General features: G+C 39.0%; 1 protein-coding gene across 1 annotated transcript in view; it reads left to right on the top strand.

Annotated features, from left to right (window-relative positions):
• LOC149281065 (TRIO and F-actin-binding protein-like) overlaps window positions 1-12210 on the top strand; it is a 31872-nt gene extending 19662 nt beyond the window's left edge. Inside the window, exons 7-14 of the mRNA XM_089499759.1 lie at window positions 166-589; window positions 1064-1162; window positions 4871-5018; window positions 5419-5533; window positions 5718-5877; window positions 10715-10825; window positions 11121-11207; window positions 12049-12210. Of these exons, the coding sequence (XP_089355885.1) occupies window positions 166-589; window positions 1064-1162; window positions 4871-5018; window positions 5419-5533; window positions 5718-5877; window positions 10715-10825; window positions 11121-11207; window positions 12049-12210 (1306 nt within the window). The remainder of the gene's footprint in view (window positions 1-165; window positions 590-1063; window positions 1163-4870; window positions 5019-5418; window positions 5534-5717; window positions 5878-10714; window positions 10826-11120; window positions 11208-12048) is intronic.
• Window positions 12211-22307: the final 10097 nt, after the last annotated feature.

Here is a 22307-nt window from a genome sequence, read left to right as displayed (position 1 = left end):
GTTTTTATTCCCTCTGCAATAACTTCTTGTCTTCCCTGACTCCTTTTGGATTTTCTTTTCCCCTTTCTTCCTTCCCCACCAAACTGACTGCCTCAGGGGTGAGACGAGGAACAATGTATTGATGTAGGCTTTATTCTATTTTTCTGTTTTCTTCCGCTTGTTCAGGCTTTCAGAAAGTAATAAAGAAAACGCATTTACTGCTTCACGCAGCACTCAACGGCCAGATGACCTGCGAGTGGGTTCAGAGGTCAAGCAGAGAAAGTTGGAACTTGCAGGCCCTCGCCTTGGGTCTTTTGATTACGTGGAGCTGTCCCCTCTGTCCCCAGCAGAAGAGCGGGATCAGAGGTCAGAGGAGCGTAGACGCTGGTTTGAGGCCCCATCGGGAGGTGAAGCAACCCCCACTCGTCAGGTTTCCCTATCAGCACTTTCAGAGGATGAAAAGAAGCGTCTTAATGAGGAAATTGAAGCGAAATGGAGGGAACTGGAGCGACTGCCTTTGAGGGATGCCAAACAGAACCCTCTCACCTGTTTGCTTGCAGGAAACCGAAGCAAAGCTGGGGGAGATGATACTTTAGCACTGGAGAAGCAGGTGATGTCTCTTTTTTGCAAAGTGTATGTAACCTGTAAAACCCTTAAAAGTGGTTTAAAATGGGCCACTTGAAGCTAGCCAGGGAATTTGGGGAGAGGTTTGTCGGCATTAAATTATCATGTGCAGAATCGTAACCTAATAAACAAGCGAATAAATAAAACATCTCTCAATATATACTATGCAAAGAAAATACAGGAACATCTCTGCATATCATCTGTATCCCCGCGCCTACTGTTTTCTTGTAAAGGCTATTTTTCATGTAGTCTAGTTCTGTGACTGATTTATATGGTTGCTATTTAGCTAAAAAATGTTATGTGGGGTTTGGGGGGGTTTGTAAATTATTGGCACTCATTTTAAAACCCACAATCACTAATTTTTGTTGATCTTTTTTTGTTCAGTAATTAATGATTGTTGTGCTTTATAAATATTACTGATTAGGATCAATCTTTCTCAGACACCCTATTGCTCTTTCAGATTCAGAGCCTGAAAATGCAACTGGAGAAGGCAAAGAAAGATTTAGAGTCTCAGAGGGGAGGCAGTGAAGGCATGGTCCCCACTGGCTTCATTTCCCAAGTGAGTACTTAGTTATGGGTCTTCTCAAGTAAACAATCTTGTACCTGATTCCTACTTCCAATTATTTCTCCATCCTATTTAGCGATTGGACTACAAACCATGACTTCTCCTGCTGTGTACTATATGTTGCTTCTATGTATATTATCCTCTACGGTTATGATGTTTAGTATGTTTAGACTTCCTGAGGGAAACCTGATAGCACGTTCTGCCCAATGCAGTGCGACAGGTGGCTGGAAAAGCAATCTGCTTATCTGCAATTCAGTGGGTGTTTGAGCTACCATCATACATTATTAGGCTATGTTATCAGGCATTGGACAACATTTTCTTACTTTGAAACTTTCACATGTGTATCTGAGAGTTGCTCATTTGCCTCCCTGATGAGATGCATGTACTGTCTATAACAATATGGGTTGAATTTAAGAAGCCCTGAGTTTATTTCTATTAATGTCAATGAGGAACTCTGCTTGGGAGATTCATTGTGTTACTCCGTAATTAGCCATGTTGCAGCTCTGCCAAAGTCTAGCCAGTTAACTCCATGAAACTTAAGTGAAAATAGACACTAATGCATGTCGTGACAATGGGCTTGAATGAGCAGTGGAGCTCACTAAATTTAGCAAGAAAATACTGAACTGTTCTATGCACAGTATGTACATAGAATGGCTTGTGTATGTGCGTTCATTGAGCTACAACACAAGGATGAGGAGCACAGGATAGCAGAAAGTTGACAGAGGTGGTATTTGACAATGTGTGTAGTAGGAGAGTGTTGCACAGTAAGTTACATATAATACATGCAAAATGGTGGAACCACAAGGACAGCCTGACCCCAGTTCCTCCTATCATGGGAGCGTGTGTGTCCCCGGAAGATTAGTTTTTTTTTTGCGGAAGTACTCCAGGAGAAGGTTCATGCAAAAGCGGACAGATAAAGCAGATAGATGGAAAAGCAGATGAAGAAAGAAGACAGGATAGCAAGAAGAGGCAAGAGAAGAAGCGGAGCTGCGGTAAAGGAGACAAGAACGCCAAAGCAGTCAGTGGAGAAGGTAGGAAGGCTCGGGTGGCACAGGCTTCACCCCTTGTGGTGTACCTCGTGCCATGGCACAGCACTGGTTGGAGGTGCAGTTACAGCTGCAGATTTCATGCAGGCCATACCTCAATGTCCTGCAGGGCGTTCCTGGCATAGAACGTTGCGTATTTAGTAGTGATGTGCGCACTGCAACTGCTGGGTGCCAGTGAAGGGGACCAATTAGAAACCACCTACATCACACAATTGCTGTGGTTGGCTAATCCCAGAGATTGCATGGCACACTAGCTGTCACTCTGTCTCCATCTTCAGTGTTCTGTGAGTGATTATGTATGAAGAGGAGAACAGAGAGAATGTGTCACTTCCAGTGAAGCCTGCAACACCTGGCATACAAAGCCACATTGTCACAAATTCTTTTTTTAAGCTGATCATTTTATTCTCATTTTATTCTAAGCACCGTTCCTGACCTGGTGGAAATTAATAATAAAAAAAAAGTAAATTCCCACTTACTGGAGCAAAATGCCCCAGCTACTCATATTTTTCCAGCATGATGACCAGGGATAGATTTCTAAATTTTAAACTGTTTTCAACATTTCTACAATAACACCACATGCCCTCTTAGAATTGACCCATCGTATGACAGGCTTTATAAAATAAGACATGCTGTATACCACCTGTCTAACATATTTAGAGAAGCGTATACCCCACAGCAGAATATCTGCATCAACAAAATCCTTGATGCAGAACAAAGAAAGCATAATATTCAAACAAAATATGGGGTCAAACTGTACAAGCTTTGTAAGACATGATTACCTTAAGGACACACACTTCAATCCCCCAGGCTGGCCTGACTTGTGGGGACAAGTGGTAAAATTGGTTGGAACTCATCCTAACCCCTTAAGGTTCAGGGATTTTCCTAGCTCAAAGATTAGGGTGTGTTTTGTTTTTTTTTTCTCTCATTTTTGATATGTTGTTTAAATGTAATCTTACTCTGTTGTTTAATGCACCCATACAAGTTATGTTTTAAAAGAACAGTTAGATCTTTCTTTGGATACCACGTGCGTATATATATAATCTGTATAGTGTGTGTGTATGTAAAAATAAATTAATAAATAAAGTTACTAACAAAATGTATTTTTCAAAAATTTTAATTATTGCAGGCAATTCCAAGACAGAACAAATTTTAAAAAAATGTGTGTGGGCAATTTCTGTACGATATGTACAAACAATTTTTAAACAAACATTGAAGGGTTGATTTAAAAAAAAAAAAAAGCAACAATAATTGTTACAGCTCCCTTTGCCGTAGATTGGTGTCCAAATGACTGCATAATAAATGTCCAAATGCTCCTTGTGAAATACCCTGGGTTGTCTTATCTCTCCAAAAATATTGGTGGGCTGCTAAGCAGTCCCAAATGAGACAAAGGCCTAAAAAAAATAAATTAAAAGTTCATGTTTGGTAACTTCCAAAACTTCATTAAAAAAAAAAACCTATGCTTGTGGGGTATTTTCAAAATCAAGATCTTTTGTGCTATTTTTTAGTGAACTAGTTTAGAGACAATAACCATACAGAAATACTGCCAAAATGTTTGGTTTTCCAAATACTTTCGTTATTTTAATGTATTATTCATAAGAAATGTTGGACTATACATCTAAAAATGCCATGGCTGTCCTTGAAAAAAACCATATATAATCTGCAAGGGTACAATTTATGGTTAAAGTAACCTAATGTGTTTTTGGTTTTTTTTTACATTTCTGCGGTGTGTGTGTCCCTTTTGCACATTTCCCCACTCACCCGCTATATACCATGCAGCAGATGTTTTTAGCCAAGTACTTCTCCTACTTACCGCCAGTCAGTTTCAGCACTTGCTCCGTGAAGCCTACGGGATGGATTTAATCGGACCCGTCATTCTCTGTTACTGATTTTACTTGCGAAAGAGCAGACCAGGGACGCAGTGTTCTGCTATAGCTTTAACGCTGAAATGAAAGGGTTCCCCAATACCGTGCCTGCTGATATTCAGGATTTCTAACTTGTGACACTCTATGCATGACTACCACCAGAATTCTGTCGGCATTGAACTGACTGATCTCAGAGCCAAGATCGTTTTCTGGATGTTAGGAGTTCGTTATGTCATGCTACACTGATGATGTGCTAAATGACATGTGACAGACTGCATCTACAGGCAATCTGTTTGGCAAGCAAACTGCAATAAAGCCGGGGGCAGTGCACTTACGCGCTGGCTATAAAGCAGCCAGAATGGTATTTTACAGTAATGCAGACAACATTAAATGCAAGAATCCCAGCAATTCAATATAATCAAGCAAGCTTTAGTCTTTCTAAAATACAGCCAGATTAATAGGCCGTGTTCATTCTTCAATATAAATACAGAGGCAGAACAAGCATGTAGGGTCCTGAAAAATTGCTATGCAGAAGGATTGGTCATTTTGTTTTCTTGTCATTCGTATGAGAGGGTTGGGATCAGCTTGTGCCATTTCTCCAGCACCGTATTTTCTTCTTTCAGCAGGTTGTAATTTATTTTCTCTTTTATATAGTATCCCCACCAATGGATAAAGTCTGTATGTCTGCAATGTAGCGACTGTCCGTAAGGTTATTGATTACAGAGAGTATGCACCATGTCCTTATTTCAAATTAACACCTTTTACACAAAAAGTGATGCACCTTGTATTTACAGGCAGCATGTGAGCGTAGCCTTTCTGAGATGGAAGCTACCCACCAACAGTTAATGTCTGAGCTGCAAAGACACCACGAGTGGGAGATTCAGAGGCTATCGCAGGAAAAAGAACAGCAACTGGCTGAGGAAGCCGCTGCTACGGCCTCGGGTAACTATTCCACTCGGAGGGAGTGTCAATGAAAGGATTCCCTTACCAGGGAACGAGAAGCCATGATTTATTTATTTATTTTTCTTATCACAGCCTTCCGGCTCGATTGCAACATTGTAAGAGTTAGGGATATTTATTTTTTTTTCATTTTTCTTAGTGTTCTACATTTATTCTTGTGTTGTAAACCACATACCTGTTTAACTCCTTCCATGCGATGTAGACAATCCATGGGCACCCAAAGAACCAGAATTGCTTTTAAAGTAAATAGAAATTTGCAGTACTTGTTTGATGAAAAGCTTCCCATTTTTCACAGCGGTGTACAGTTTATCCATCCGGTCCAGCTAGATTTATCGCCTGTCGCTGTTTTGATTTATAACCAGTTAATTGTCCTCTTCCTCAGTGGTTGAAGCAATTCGTATAGCGCATAAAGAGGAGCTGCAGCGGGAGTTGGAGAAGGCACGGGCATACCAGCACTGGGGCTCATCAGGAAATGACATGCTCCGCCGGCAGCATCAGTATGAACCATTTTCTTATCTTTTAAACCTTTTTATGTGCTGTCAAACCATAATGCTTGGTCAATATAAAACAACTGCAAAATCTGAATCTGATGAGAGTAGTCCGTTTTGGTTCTTTGATCTGCAAATGAATTATTTGTAAGACTATGCGACACTGTTCTATATCTTCCTCTCATTTCTATAGGTCTGACATTGAATCTCTTCGGCGGGAACTGCAGGTGCTGTCTGAGCAATATTCCCAAAAGTGTCTGGAGATTGGATCACTAAACCAGGCTGCAGCAGAAAAAGAGAGAGAGCTTCAAAAGTGTCAGCTGGAAGTTCAGGAACTTCTTAGACAGAATCAAGTAAGTGCCACAAAAAGAGGCTCATGCATATATTGGTGTAGAGAACAAAAGTTTACATATAAAAAGTAATTTGACTTTAGTGTTTCTTTTTTCATAAATTGTGTTTTGGGGGGTCTATTAGCACGTGGTAAATTTTAACCTCTCTCGCAGGTAGAGGTGGTGGAGGATAGTGGGATGGAGGTACAGGACAGTCAGGCAGCTAGCTGGGTTACAGTTAGAAGGCGGGGTAGGGGGAAAAGCGCCAGGGAGGCTAGTCCTGATCTAGCACACCCCAACAAGTTTGCCCGGTTGGCAGATGAGGGGGATGTTAGTTCAGAGTTAGCAGTACTGCAGCAAGTCACTGCCTCTGACCACCAGAGGGGTGTCTGCTCCAGTAAGGAGGGAAGGAGGAGCGCAGGGCAGGCCAGACAGGTGCTGGTAGTGGGGGACTCAATTATTAGGGGGACAGACAGGGCGATCTGTCACAAAGACCGGGATCGCCGAACAGTGTGTTGTCTGCCTGGCGCTCGAGTTCGGCACATCGCGGATCGGGTTGACAGATTACTGGGAGGGGCTGGAGAAGACCCAGCAGTCATGGTGCACATTGGCACCAATGACAAAGTGAGAGGGAGGCGGAGTGTCCTTAAAAATGATTTCAGGGACTTAGGTAGCAAGCTTAAGGCAAGGACCTCCAAGGTAGTATTTTCTGAAATATTACCTGTACCACGTGCCACACCAGAGAGGCAGCGGGAGATTAGGGAGCTAAACAAGTGGCTCAGAAGCTGGTGTAGGAAGGAGGGGTTTGGGTTCATGGAGAACTGGGCCGACTTCTCTGTCGGATACAGGCTCTACGGTAGGGACGGGCTGCACCTCAATGGGGAGGGTGCAGCTGTGCTTGGGGAGAAGATGGTCAGAAGGGTGGAGGAGTGTTTAAACTAGGGAAAGGGGGGGAGGGAAACTACAATATAGAAGGGGAAGATAGTGTAGATAGAGAGCTGGGGCTTATAAATGTACCTGGGGGTGGAGCAGAGGGAGGGGTTAGAATAGTTAATAGGGATAGGCTTCATAGGGAAAAAAACCATACACCTCTAAATTGTATGCTTACTAATGCCAGAAGTCTGACCAATAAAACTGACGAACTGGAGTTAATAATGTCTGAAGAAAATTATGACATAGTGGGTATAACAGAGACATGGTTGGATGATAGCTATGACTGGGCGGTTAACATACAGGGGTATAGTCTATTCAGAAAGGATCGGAAAAAACGAAAAGGGGGAGGAGTTTGCCTTTATGTAAAGTCCAGCCTAAAGGCCACACTGCGGGAGAATATATGTGAGGGAAATGATAATGTGGAGTCATTATGGGTAGAAATATATGGAAAGAAAAATAATAAAATACTGATCGGGGTTTGCTATAAGCCACCAAATATAATGGAAGCAGCAGAAGATCAATTATTAAAGCAAATAAACAAGGCAGCTAATCACGATGAGGTGGTTATTATGGGGGACTTTAACTATCCCGACATAAACTGGGAAACCGAGACCTGTGAATCTCATAAAGGAAACCGGTTTCTGACTATAAGTAAGGATAATTATCTGTCCCAAATGGTACAGGACCCGACCAGAGGGGGCGCCCTACTGGACTTAATATTAACCAACAGACCTGACAGAGTAACTAATGTGCAGGTCAGGGGGCATCTAGGAAATAGTGATCACAATATGATGCATTATAACTTGTCCTTCAATAAGGGAACTCTTAGAGGAGCCACAAGAACTATGCACTTTAGGAGGGCAAAGTTTGATCAACTAAGAGAAGCCCTTAACACTGTAAATTGGGAAAATGTCCTCAAAAACAAGAGTACAGACGCTCAATGGGAGATTTTTAAGAATATCTTAAATTCTCACTGTGAAAGGTACATACCGTATGGGAATAAAAGAGTCAGGAACAAGAGAAAACCAATGTGGATAAATAAAAATGTAAAGGGGGCAATAAATGGCAAAAAAAAGGCATTTAAGCTACTAAAACAGGAAGGCAGTGAGGAAGCACTAAAAAGCTATCGGGAAAAAAATAAAATATGTAAAAATCAGATAAAAGCAGCAAAATTGGAGACAGAAAGACTCATTGCCAAAGAGAGTAAAACAAACCCCAAAATGTTCTTTAACTATATAAATAGTAAAAAGGTTAACAATGAAAGCGTTGGCCCCTTAAAAAGTAATGAGGGAGAAGTTATAGACGGGGATCAGGAAAAAGCTAATCTATTAAATATATTCTTCTCTGCTGTATTCACAGAGGAAAATGAAATGCCAGGTAATATACAGCAGGATGAGATAAATGCCCCAGTACATGTCGCCTGTCTAACCCAGGAAGAAGTGCAGTGCCGCCTAAAAAAAATCAAAATAGACAAATCACCAGGTCCAGATGGCATTCACCCCCGCGTTCTAAGGGAGTTAAGTAATGTAATAGACAGACCCCTATTTCTAATATTCAAGGACTCTATAGTGACAGGGTCTGTTCCCCAGGACTGGCGCATAGCAAATGTTGTGCCAATATTCAAAAAGGGGACAAAAAGTGACCCGGGGAATTATAGGCCTGTTAGTTTAACTTCTGTTGTGTGTAAACTGTTTGAGGGTTTCCTAAGAGATGCTATTTTGGAGTATCTCAATGAAAATAAGTGTATGACTCCATATCAGCATGGGTTTACAAGGGATCGGTCCTGTCAAACTAACCTGATCAGCTTTTATGAGGAGGTGAGCTCAAGACTGGATCGGGGTGAATCGCTGGATGTCGTATATCTTGATTTTTCCAAACCATTTGATACGGTGCCACATAAAAGGCTCGTACATAAAATGAGAATGCTTGGGCTGGGGGAGAATGTGTGTATGTGGGTAAGTAACTGGCTCAGTGATAGGAAACAGAGGGTGGTTATTAATGGTACATACTCTGAGTGGGTGACTGTTGCTAGTGGGGTACCACAGGGGTCAGTTTTGGGTCCTATTCTTTTTAATATATTAATGACCTTGTAGAGGGATTGCATAGTAAAGTATCAATCTTTGCAGACGATACTAAGCTCTGTAACGTGGTTAACACAATAGAGGACAGCGCACGATTACAAATGGATCTGCATAGGTTGGAGGCTTGGGCTGGGATGTGGCAGATGAGGTTCAACACAGATAAATGTAAGGTTATGCACATGGGGAAGAAAAATCCAGGCTGGGAATATGTATTAAATGGGAAAACACTGGGGACGACTGACATGGAAAAGGACTTAGGAGTTTTAGTTAACAGTAAATTTACCTGTAGCGACCAGTGTCAGGCAGCTGCTGCTAAGGCAAATAAAATCATGGGGTGCATCAAAAGGGGCATAGATGCCCACGACAAGGAAATAATTCTACCCCTGTACAAGTCACTAGTCAGACCACACATGGAATACTGTGTACAGTACTGGGCACCAGTGTACAAGAAAGATATAGTGGAGCTGGAGAGGGTTCAAAGACGGGCAACCAGAGTAATAAGGGGAATGGGAGGACTACAGTACCCAGAAAGATTATCAGAATTGGGGTTATTTAGTTTGGAAAAAAGACGGCTTAGGGGGGACTTAATAACTATGTATAAATATATAAGGGGAGAGTACAGAGATCACTCCCAGGACCTATTTATACCCAGGACTGTATCTATAACAAGGGGACATCCTCTACGGCTGGAGGAAAGAAGGTTTCTACACCAGCACAGACGGGGGTTCTTTACAGTAAGAGCGGTGAGATTATGGAACTCTCTGCCAGAGGAAGTGGTGATGGTAAACTCAATAAAAGAGTTCAAAAGGAGCCTGGACGTGTTTCTTGAAAGCAATAATATTACAAGTTATGGATATTAGATTAATAGGGACAGAACGTTAATCCAGGGATTTATTCTGATTGCCATATTTGGAGTCGGGAAGGAATTTTCCCCCTGGTATGGGGCAATTGGCATCTGCTTCATAAGGGTTTTTTGCCTTCCTCTGGATCAACACAGTAGGGACACAATATGTATATAGGTTGAACTTGATGGACTTTGGTCTTTTTTCAACCTTATGAACTATGTTACTATGTTACTATGTAAAATACTATCCAATGGATAGATTAACAATGTGGATTTTGGAGCTCATAATTTTACTTAAATTAGAAATTTTCCAGACTGTCAGCCACGATACCATCCAAGAGCAAGCGCTGCGTAAACTGTTGACGCATAAATAAAAGATATTATTTCTTATTTATTATTATTATTAATAATAATAAGAGCAGGTAGAAAGCAACTTTCCTGCTTTTTTAATTGGCCACTCTTTCCCGGGCACACTGCTCACGTGCATTGTTATAGTGGCTCTACAATGCTGCCTTATGTTTGACTACTAAAAATAAATAAAAACTCCTTTTTTAAATATGATTAGTGTTTCCTAACTTAAGACACTTAATACATTGTGGGGTATTTTGGTCAAAATCATAACATGTGGCTTTTTTGTAGTATATTATTCATTCTAAATGTTAACATATACATCAAAATATGGTACCTTGAAAAAACAATACATAATTTGTGTGGGTTTCACGATTGAACAACCATATTGTGAAAAAAATGCAGAAAAATAAGGCTGTAGGTTTGGGGTACAAAATACCCTCAGTAAAGTAACAGCTTTAACCAAATTCAAAATTTTTACGGTACACACTAAATCTATGTAATTATGCTTATTCAAAATATTATGTATCCTAAACTTTATACGTATACCATGAGGAAAGATGTCCAGCTTACTCTTATTAATCATCTTTTAGTCCACACAGATTTATATAGACTTTATTAGAAAATCATTCATCATTGCATCTTTGTTGTAAAGGAGTTAAACAGCCGACTGTCTGAGGAGATTGGGAAGCTGCGAGCATTAATAGCTGGTAATGGACCCCATGATGAAGCCCTACAGGGAAGGAAGAACAGCGCTGAACTGGAGGTAACATTGCAAAAAAGAGATTGGAGGTATAGGTAATGAACCATTAGTTTGTTGATTTGTGCGACTTGGAACATCTTTCAGCTTATAGCTGGTGATGGATTGTTAGAGCTTCAGTGCGACAGCTTCCAAAAGAGGTTACCTCCTCCACAACCACCTAAGAATCTACGTCCTGTGACTTTTTTTTGTGTCCTTTTCATACTTTTGGTATCTGTTTAAACTTCTTATTTCCATCTTGTTTGTTAGTGTTACTGCACAGCTCCATTATTTTGTGTTGTTGATACCTGCCGTTCTTTAGGTTTTGCTGAGAGTGAAGGAGAATGAACTACAGTATCTGCAAAAGGAGATATCTTGTCTACGGGAGGATTTACAGAACATGCAGAAGGTGGGGACTTGTCACAAGTAATCACAACTCCTATGTGTATCTCTATAATCCCAGTCCCAGAGGATGCTCTCCTTTGCTCAGATTGGAGTTGCTTATCCCCAGACGTAAACTTAGGCCCTTATGAGCCTTGTCAGACCAGACCACACTGATGAGGTCCATGAAGGCTGAAACGTGCTACTGGGATTGTTCCATGTTGTTCCATTGTTTCATGCAGAGGAAATTAGGCCCGCATTTCAGATCTTAACTGCACTTGTGGCAGGATCAGTCATATGTCGATGGAGATTTTTCCTCTGTCATGGTAGAAGGGAGCCTCATTGCGTGTAAAGTTACAGGGGGTAAGCAAAAATGCTCATAACATTCCTAACACTGTGTATCCCTATCAGAAAAATTATAAAATAATTTTAAAAAAATGCTATTATAAGCGGGATACCCAATTTTGTGGGAAAGAAACAACATATATGTTGTCCATTCATCATAAACTCTGGTATTTCTAATTCTTTTTAAAGCTTTGGGATATATCATGGCACTTGTGTTGGGTGAAACAACAATTTATTTTTATTTTTTTTTTACTTTAGGGTTATTATTGTGATTTCCCAGGTCATACCTTTGACCAAGTATTGATGGAAATTGGTTTATCTCCTGGTCAATATATAAATCATAAAATGTACCACTGTTCCTTTTCTCAAGAGTACAGAGAATTTGGGGGTTTAGCCCAGGGAGCTTTTTACTACTGGGGCAACGGGGTCATTGGGGAAGATGAAGAAAGAGCGATTGAGTGTAACCTTTATATCAGCCTTTCTATAATTGGCATAAATGTTTTTTTCTTATTTGGCGACTGCAGGATAAGCGATGTGTCTCGGAGAAATACAAGGATATTTACATGGAGCTCAATAATATTAAAATGCGCTCAGAGCGAGAGATTGACCAGCTGAAGGAACATCTGCGACTTGCAATGGCAGCGCTGCGTGAAGAGGCATCGCTGCGCAACAGTATAGGAGAATAATGGTGAGCAGGTAATAGCACAAGTGTTGTAATCATACGCTGAAATGGATGAATGCAGTCTGTTCACCAGGTGCCATTACTGACTATTTTTTTCTCCATGTTTGTCTTTCTCATACAGATGGATGGACCACGTGTGTATTGGGACACACTGACATAGTCACTCCACCTCTTTCGCCACACGCCTGCTTCCTATATATGTGAATCAAATAATTTTATACTGTTCATTATTCATTTTATTATTAAACGGAGATCCTCTCAACGATATAATTGCACAGAGACAGTGTCACAAGGTTATTCATGGCCCAGAACTGTTGCATGGTGTTCTGGACAATCTTTCTTCTATCTGTTACAGACGTGGAAACTGTAAATGATTTTTACTTGCAGCACTATTGTGTGTAGATATGGGAGCAAGTAGTGTCAATGCATTGAGTGTGGTTGGAGGACCAGTTTTAGAGCACTGGATGTAATGGTGGCGACGTGTAAGCTCACTGGTTAATACTGGGCAAAGCAACGCAAGAGTGCTGGGTCTTAAGAAGAAATAAAAGTAGTGCTAGGTTTAGATCTAACCTGTCATTGTAAGAATATGCAATTTGTGGTGAGTCGGCTTTGTAAAGAACACTGGATTCAATTGACACATTTACCAAAGGAATCCAAGAACTGGTCTCGGATCAGTTAAGTGGATTTGGGCAGCAGGGCATGAATATGGAGTGTGGCAGTTATGTAAGGTCAGCTGAGATCTGCTATACCGAGATTATGCGAATGTATCGTTATTGAGTATACGCACTTAGTATTCGGCACAGTTATATAGGTAAATTATAAATTAGAGGGGATTTTGTGTAATTTATGTGTACCTTGTTCAAGAAAAAAAAGAAAACAAAACCATTACAAATACAGAACCCGTAATGGAAGAAAACAAAAGAAATGTTTGTATCTTTCCTGCAGCTGCAAGAAACTTTTTTTTGTTCACTTTGTGTTCGATTATTCCAATAAGGCATTTTTTCTTTTTTTTTCTTTAAGAAAAAGTGCAACTGCACAGTTAGAGAGTAAAATTAAAAATTGCCTCTCGGCATTTAACTATGCATTATGGAGGACCAACTCCGCATTTGTATGTTAATGTGGTGACACATAAAATATATATGTAGAACTAAACACATTCTTCGATGAATTAGCACCATAGTCACACATTTCTAAATTTAAGATTATCTTAGCATTTATAAATATATTAAAACGGATGCAAAAAATATATATATGGGGGGGGCATTTTTTTTTCATCATGTAAAATAACTTTCATTGTTTTTGGCTGGGAATGCTTGTCATGTCCCAACAGAAGCAGGCACTGATATGTTGTTGCCATAGAAACTGGAAAAAAACATTCTTGTCATTTAGTTAAACCTTAATAGAAAATAAATTGCATATATTACAAGGTATTTACATAACACACTAGTTAGTTCAGTTAATAGATTAAGTGGCACAACCCCTTTTATGCAAAAAAGTTGAAATTGAGCGCTGTTGATCTCATGGTGGGGTCTCCCCAAAATACCTTTTTGAGGTTTCACTGCCATTCAGGCAAAAGTGAAGTAATTTAATGCAAGAGGTATATCTTTATCCCATTACCACGAATGATTTTTTTAAAATTTTTTTTAAAAAAAACCTGTTTTATGTAAAATAGCTTAAATTGGAACCTGTTACACGTGTGTGTAAATGAGAAATCATTTCTATTATGTGTTTCCTCTAATTTATATAATCTCTAAATCAGATTTAATAAACCCAAAACAATGAACGTGTTTTATCACCAAGCATTTGAGTGACCTACTCCCTAATTCCTTTTATTGACTAATGTAACATTTACGAAATCCAATTTCTCATATCTGTAACTGTGTTTTTGCCACTTATATATTTTTCCCCAAAAATATAGATTGCCTGTTATTTCCATTTATTTACTTAACTTGTGGAATTTCTAACTTGAGCTGCATATCGTATTGCGTGGAACGTGTGCTGAGCTGGCATGTTTTAACGAGAGGCAGTGTTTTTATGCAAGCCGCAAATCCCTCACCAGATGGAAAGTGTAGCAAAGGGTGTATGATTAAAATTACATGCTATAATATACATTGGCTAGCAAACTAGGTGAAATATATTAATATAAAGGCATTTTTTCATGTAAAGCTATTGAAGTAATTTGAAAAATCTTCAAAATAACACTCAATAAAAATTCAATAGTGTTGCGCAAAAATATTTATACCAATTTAAGAGGAAAAATATAAAGTGATTATATATAATATAATGTGATACAAACAATATGTATAAAAAATATATATTAAAGAAAACAATACTTATATTTTTTGTTTCTGTGTTCTGTCTTTTTTCAGTTTCTCAGTTGTGGTTTTTCTCCCAGTGTTTCAATGTATATAAGAAAAAAAGAATAACATAGTGTTTTCCGTAAAGGCAATAAATTTGTATCAGATATTTCGAATGCGGTATTCCACTCAAATCGAACGGTTCCACGCCCAGAAAGTCAGAGCAAACTATAATGCTCTCATCAATGTGAGTGGGATACCGCATTCGAAATATCTGATACAAATTTATTGCCTTTACGGAAAACACTATGTTATTCTTTTTTTCTTATATACATTGAAACACTGGGAGAAAAATCACAACTGAGAAACTGAAAAAAAGACAGAACACAGAAACGAAAAATATAAGTATTGTTTTCTTTAATATATATTTTTTATACATATTGTTTGTATCACATTATATTATATATAATCACTTTATATTTTGCCTCTTAAATTGGCATAAATATTTTTGCGCAACACTATTGAATTTGTATTTTGGTAGAAAGGGGTTATACTTAAGTGTTTGCAGCACCTGTTATAATATTTTTTAATTTTCACTTACTTTATACACATATATATTTTTTGTTTGTGTAGCGCCTGCACTTTTACTAAACTCAAAATAACACTCCCCTACTGTTTTGTTTTGTTTTGTTTTTGTTTGTTTTTTTAATTTTACTTTTACTCTCCTTTACTTTGTAAATTATACATTTTTGTAAAGTTAAAGTGCTTGTATATAAGTTCTTTATTGACTTACCATGCAGTACTACAAGCCATGTTCTTACAAAAAGTGCCTTATTGCTCCCACCATTTTTTTTTCTTATTACTCATCTCCGATAAAATTAAGTTTATCATAGTGCCTGTAGTAAATAATACAGTGGCTCTGTCTTTATCACCAAGTCAGACACTGACTAAAGAAACTCGATGGAGCCCAAGGAGAGATTTTTATTTATTTTTATTTTTTTTTTTTACGAACAGTATCTACTTTCCTATGACTTTTGTCCTTGCTTCGTAGCGCATTGCTCATCTGTCAGGTACTCAAAGGGCTAACAAGCAGGATACATTCAACCTTTAATGCCCAATGTTACATTCTATTTTAAAGAAAATTAAGTCTTATATGGATGTTACAGTTTGCCTTATTGATTCAGTTGTGGGATGCAATCTTCTAGCATTGGTTGTGCTCCCCACAATTGTATTTCCAAGTTTTGTTGCGTGTTAAAGTCCATTTTGCATGAATGGATGTATTTTACGGCATGTACAGTATAGTTTAGTCATTTAAAATTCTGTCTCCTCTTCTCCTCATCCAGCTGCCTCTACTAAAAGCAGAAAGCATTGGAAAATAAAGCATTTTATCAGTGCATCTTGCATATGTTCAGTGGCACTCACACTGGAGTCATTAAAGCAGCAGCCACCTGCATGTGTGTTGGCACAGTGTCAGTGTTTGGACAGCACATGCGATTGGAGCTCCGCTCCTACTGACTACTACAACTTGACGACTACTACTACTACTGAGCATGTGCAAGGTATTGTGCCAAGCGCTCCCTACTTGCACTAGAGGCAGCTGGGGGGGGGGGTTTAAATGAGAGAAATGTCATTTTCTGACTCTTTTATAACCAAAGACTGCATGTACCACTTTGCTTGCAATACAATACACTCAAGTCCATGCAAAATTAATTTTAAAAGGTGACTTCTTAAGCATACCTTTGCTAGTAATTTCACTGTTTGTCAGTAAAGAGGGTATTGAATGGTTATTTTATGGGATAAATCAGTATCTTGATGGATATGACAGCACTAGAGGTCTAACTGTTCCTATTGTGGTTCCTTGTAAAATCAGATCTATTTGTATACCTATATAGAACTTCCGTTCTGTTACAGCAATATAATACTCTGTACATCTATGCAAAATGTTATGTTTCAAGGATTTTTATATGAGCGTTCTTAAATACTTGTGCATACAGACGTTCAGATGGTGTGCAGTGGTGCCTAGCTGTTAATCTCTAGAACCGTCAGTGAATGGTTTCGGGTCTGGGTACATGTTCCCTGTTCTACCTGGGCTCTTATGAGTCAACTCTTTTTAAACCTGAGCTGTTTAAACAATCGAGCTGGACACGACCTTTCTAGCGACACAAACCACTAGACATTAAAGTCTGTGCGCACCAAACTTTTATATTTATATTTTATTGAATCTACAGGGTGAAAAACTATAAATGGTCATTTTGGATGGAATATAAAATTGGAAATTGATTTTGCTATGGGGATGTACTTGTTTATCTTGGCCAAAACAACTGTTGACATTTATATAAAAAAAAAGTTTTCCATGTGAACCGGCCAAGACATAATTTTTAAGTTTCATTTGAAAGAATATACGAAGGGATGACAAATATTTTTTTTGTGCCTTAACTGAAATACCTTTTTTAAGCTTGTAGCTTGTGATATCTTCGGATGGATAGCTATAATGGTGTTCCTTTTACATATGCTTTTTAAAAACCAAATGGTTTACTTTTCAGTAATTTTTTTTAATAAAGCTCTTCATGTAATTGGAATTGTGTTTTACTTTTCTATTTAAACTTTTTTTCTCTTAGATCATATGACGTCAGTTAACCAATGTAATGGAGTACCAGTGTGTAGGGTCCTCTGGTATAGTATTTACTTTGTTTACGCAAAATCACATTCTTACCCTCTTAACCCCTTGATGACAATTGCCGGTCCGGGCACGTCACGGAAAAACATGTCGTTAACGACAAATGACGTGCCAGGACCGTCATTTGTTAAAACGGGTAAAAAAATCGATCCGTGATCGTTTTTTTGTTTTTTTTTCCCAAACGGCGTTGCTGTAATGCCTCGACCTCGAGGCATTCAGCAACGCCATGATCGGAATCCCCGGGGCGTCAACATCCGCCATACAACGATCACCTCCTAAACTTAAATGGTGTCGCTGGAATGCCTCGATCAGGAGGCATCCAGCGACACCAAACACTTACCTCTTGATGGACTGTGACCGCTCCGGAGAGCGGTCACAGCCGCAGCTGCCGGTGATCTTCGCCATCAGCAAGATGGCGGCGGCCCGGGAAAAAAAATAATAAAGATGAAAAGGTTCGCTAGACGGTCTCCTGACCCTCTAGAGAACTCTGGCTCCACTTGCAGGTTGATTACAGGTACTGCATTCAACCATGCAAGTCAATGGAGCCCAGCTTTCTAATCAGTGTGATTAGAAAAAATAAATTAAAAATAAAATAAAATTAATAATAATTAGAAAAAAAATGTAAAAAACCAGTAAAATGTAAAAATTCCCTTTGATGTCACTATCAGGGGAACCTTCAAGTTGAAAAAAAATGTTAAAAATGTTTTAAAAAAGGCAAAAAAAAATTAAAATATATATATATTTTTGTGAGCAAGTCCTAAAATTAGCACATTAGCTTAAAACAATTCTCGCATGGAAAGAGTTAAAATACTGGCATATTAAATGCCCATGGGGTGTCTACTTTTGAAAAATGTATGATTTGATGGGGTAAATTGAATTGGCCGGATTCAACAATGTCCCAATTAACACGGGGGGAAGGATGGCCACACATCTAATTTCCAATTAGAAAAATGCACACGTACCAAATGTGACCTTTTAGTTCCCCCCAAAAATGACAAACCCATGCATGTGGGGTATCACTGTACTCAGGAGATGTTGCTGAACACATATTGGGGTGTCGTGTGACAGCGGCATATACCAGGAGCTGTAAATTCATACATAAAGTAGGTGTGTGTGGGAAAAATACAGACACAAAAATACTACTGCAAACTTTGAAAAAATGCTGGTGGCAAAATGTGTGCATGCAAAGAGTTAAAATACCAGCATTTGAAATACCCTGGTGTGTCTAGTTTTCAAAAATATATGGCTTTATTGGGCACACTGAAATGGCCCGGCTCAAAGATGTACCAAATAGGGCATGGGCAGTGGATCCCCAAATGCCAAAGTTCAACATTGAAAATGCGCATGCCCCAAATGTGGCCCTTTTGCCCCCAAACAGCCAGGAAATATCATTCATGTGGGGTATCACCGCGCTCAGGAGATGTTGCTGAACACATATTGGGGTGTTTTGTGATAGTGACATATACGAGAACTTTTTAATTCATACCTGAAGTAAAATGTGTGTGACAAAACAAATGCAAAAAAATGACTACCACAAAGTTTGACAAAGACTGGTGGTAGATATGGTGCATGGAAAGAGTTAAAATACTAGCATTTGAAATACCCTGGGGTGTCTAGTTTTCAAAAATATATGGTTTTATTGGGCATACTGAAATGGCCCAGCTCAAAGATGTACCAAATAGGGCATGGGCAGTGGATTCCCAAATGCCAAAGTTCAACATTGAAAATGCGCATGCCCCAAATGTGGCCCTTTTGCCCCCAAACAGCCAGGCAAAATCATTCATGTGAGGTATCGCTGTACTCAGGATATGTTGCTAAACACATATTGGGGTGTTTTATGATAGTGACATATACCAGAACCTGTTTATTCATACCTAAAGTAAAATGTGTGTGAAAAAACAAATGCAAAAAACAATGACTACCATAAAGTTTGACAAAGGCTGATGGTAGAATTAGTGCTTGGAAAGGGTTAAAATACTAGCATTTGGAATACCCTGGGCTGTCTAGTTTTCAAAAATATATGACTTGATGGGGTAAATTGCATTGGCCGGCTTCAAAGATACCTGAAATGGCACATGGGGGAAGAATTACCAGATTTGGAAAAAATGGCTTTGAAATAGCAAAACGCTACCTGTACTTTTTGCCCCATAATGTGTAGAAAAAAACAAAAAAACATAAAAACATTGGGTATTTCTAAACTCAGGACAAATAGTAGAATCTATTTAGCAGGTTTTTTCATTACCTTTTATAGATGAGTAAAAGATTTTTCAACTAAAAGTTAGAAACAGTCATTTTTTTCTAAATTTTTCACCATATTTTATACTTTTTTTAATAGTAAATAATATGATACAATCAAAACAATGTCATCAAGAAAGCCCTTCTTGTCCTGAAAAAAACTATATCTAATGTGTGTGGGTTCAGTAAACGGAAAAGAAGAAAATTCCAACTAAACACGAGCAGCGCAGAAATGTTAAAACGGCCATTGTCACGAAGGGTACAAAAAGTAAAATCAGCCTTTGTCACGAAGGGGTTAAAATCACAATGAACTAGGTTCAATTATATATACAAATGCATTTTACTTCTAGATGATATATGTAAGTGTATAACTGAAACACAACCCAGGGACAGTATTTCAAGAAATCACAAACTTCATATGCACCATCAAGCTCCCTAGCATGTTTGCCAAATTTGTGTACAGTATTTCCCTATGTATTTTGTGTCTTACACTACTACCAAAGCCTCATATTTTTTGTAAGTGTGTATATAAACACAATTGAAGAAATGGCACACACACAGTCCCCCCTTGCTTGTCTGCCCAGTAAGACAATAAAATTAACTATTAGTAGTTGCTAGGGCTGCAACAACTAATCGATAATCGATAATGAAAATCTATAATCAGACTTCAAACAGAGATCAGATTATAACACTAGAATCCAGATGCCCCGCAACGCTGCAGGGGACCTGGATTCCCCTCACTGTCCGCCTCTCCTCTCCACTTCCGCTGGGGCTTCTACGATGCAGCACCAGCATTCAATGACCTTCATCGTAGGTCTATCGTGGAAGCCCCAGCGGAAGAGAAGGGCGTAACGGAAGCTGTCTGTGCGCATTGTGCAGACCCCCACAGCCTCCGTTACTTCCCTTCATTTCCGCTGGGGCTTCTATGAAGCTCCAGTGAAAGTGCCTGTCAGCAACTGAGGTTCACAAAATACCAGGGAGTCGGGAGAGAGGCAGAGTGATGTATGGGAGGGGGGAGGAGGCAGAGTGATGTATGGGAGGGGGGAGGAGGCAGAGTGGTGTATGGGTGAGTTATAGTGGTGTATGGGGGGTATAATGAATTTCAGGGTAGCAGAGTGGTGTATGGGGGTGTAATTAATTTCAGGGAGGCAAAATGGCATATCTGGGGGAGGTAGAGTGGTGTATGGGCGGTAAAATTAATTTCAGAGTGGCATATCTGGGGGAGGCAGAGTGGTGAATCAGGGAGTATAATGAATTTCAGGGTGGTGCAGGGCATTTATGGGGGTGGAGTGGCAGATCAGGGTGCAAAGTGGCATATAGGGAGGTATAAGGCATAAATGGGGGGTGAGTGGCATATTGGAAGGTATAAGGCATATCAGGGGGCACAGTGTCATATAGGGGGTATAGGGTATATCAGGGGGCTCAGTTGCATATCACTGGCATATAAAGAGTATAAGGCATATCAGGGGCACATTGGCATGTCAGGGGGCACAGTGGAATCTCTGGCATATAGGAGGTATAAGGCATATCTGGGGGCAGAGTGGCAAGCTGGGGGTCAGATGTGCATAACTGGGGGCAGTTTGGCAAATAAAAGAAAATATAAGCAAGGCTTATTTCTCATAGTTTTTATTAAATATGAAAAATAGTTAACATATGAATTAATATTTACTATTAACTTTGTATTAAAACCTGGTTTGAGAAACACTGTTTGGGTTCTTGTAGTTTTTATTATTATGTCAGTAAAATAAGAAGGTGAATAGAGAGAGAGGCCATTACAATAAAGAGATGAAAGTGTAAATTTAAAGTTTTTTATTCTGCTGGTTTGTTTTTTTTGTTTGTTTGTTTTTTTAACACCCAGTTTGTTCATTACATTATGTTAAATAAAAGAAAAATGTGCATTTTTTTATTCGATTAATCGAAAAAATAATCGTCCAACTAATCGATTTATTAAAATAATCGTTAGTTGCAGCCCTAGTAGTTGCACAACTTCTACAGTACACCCCACCCTGGGCAATTTTCTGTAATAGTAGTAAACCTATACTAGTGGTTTGGGGGATGACACGTCTAACTCGTCTGTTTCTGGCTGTGAAAACAACATCAGAAAGCTTTTATGTCAATGCTTGTTCCTTCCCATTGTAAATGCAGTGAGAAAAATATTTTACACCTGGGTACAGAGCAGGCGAAAGTGTGTTAGTATAATTATTGGCCCTCCGATTCACAGACCGAAAAGCTTTTTGCATGTTCACAATATTTAATATTTTTTTTCCTTTAAAACACAAAAATAAAAAGTCACAATGAAGGAATATACGTTCCTGGATTTTCATATATAGACCTATTTCAGCATTTATGTTCAGCTCTGTCTATCCAGGTAGGGCAAGAAACTAGTTTGAAGTTTTAAAGCATTTAACTTCGTAACCAGAAATCAAGATGTATTGTACTCTAGTGAGTAGGGAGAAAGTCATCAAGTTTTAAACATCCTTGCAAAAGAAAAATGTGAAAAAGATTGCATTTTGCATTCAGTTAGTCCACTTTTCAAAATCGTATTCTATTGTGTGTCTAAACCATTTTATTGAGATGTGCTGTTTGGCCTTATTTGGTGTTTATTGGAGAGAATTGATGTAGTTTACTGCAGTAGACCAAAGATAGCGAGAGAGAAATTCTTTGGGGGGGGGGACAACATCTTAGACTCTATAGGCTTCAGTTAGCATGTTAAAGGTTATGGCAGTATAATTAGAAAAAGACTGAACAAGTATGGTTTGTTTGGAGGGGTTGCCAGGCGAAGGCTTCCTCTCTAAAAAAGAACATGGCAGCACGGCTTAGGTTTGTAAAGTTGCATCTGAAATAACCACAAGACTTATGGAACAATGTCCTTTGGACATAATGCACAGCATA

The sequence above is a fragment of the Sceloporus occidentalis genome, unplaced genomic scaffold (assembly GCF_023333645.1).
Source record: "Sceloporus occidentalis isolate IW3139 unplaced genomic scaffold, rSceOcc1.0.p SCAF_139, whole genome shotgun sequence".
NCBI classification, from domain to species: Eukaryota; Metazoa; Chordata; class Lepidosauria; order Squamata; family Phrynosomatidae; genus Sceloporus; species Sceloporus occidentalis.
This window is presented reverse-complemented; position numbering and strand designations above follow the sequence as displayed.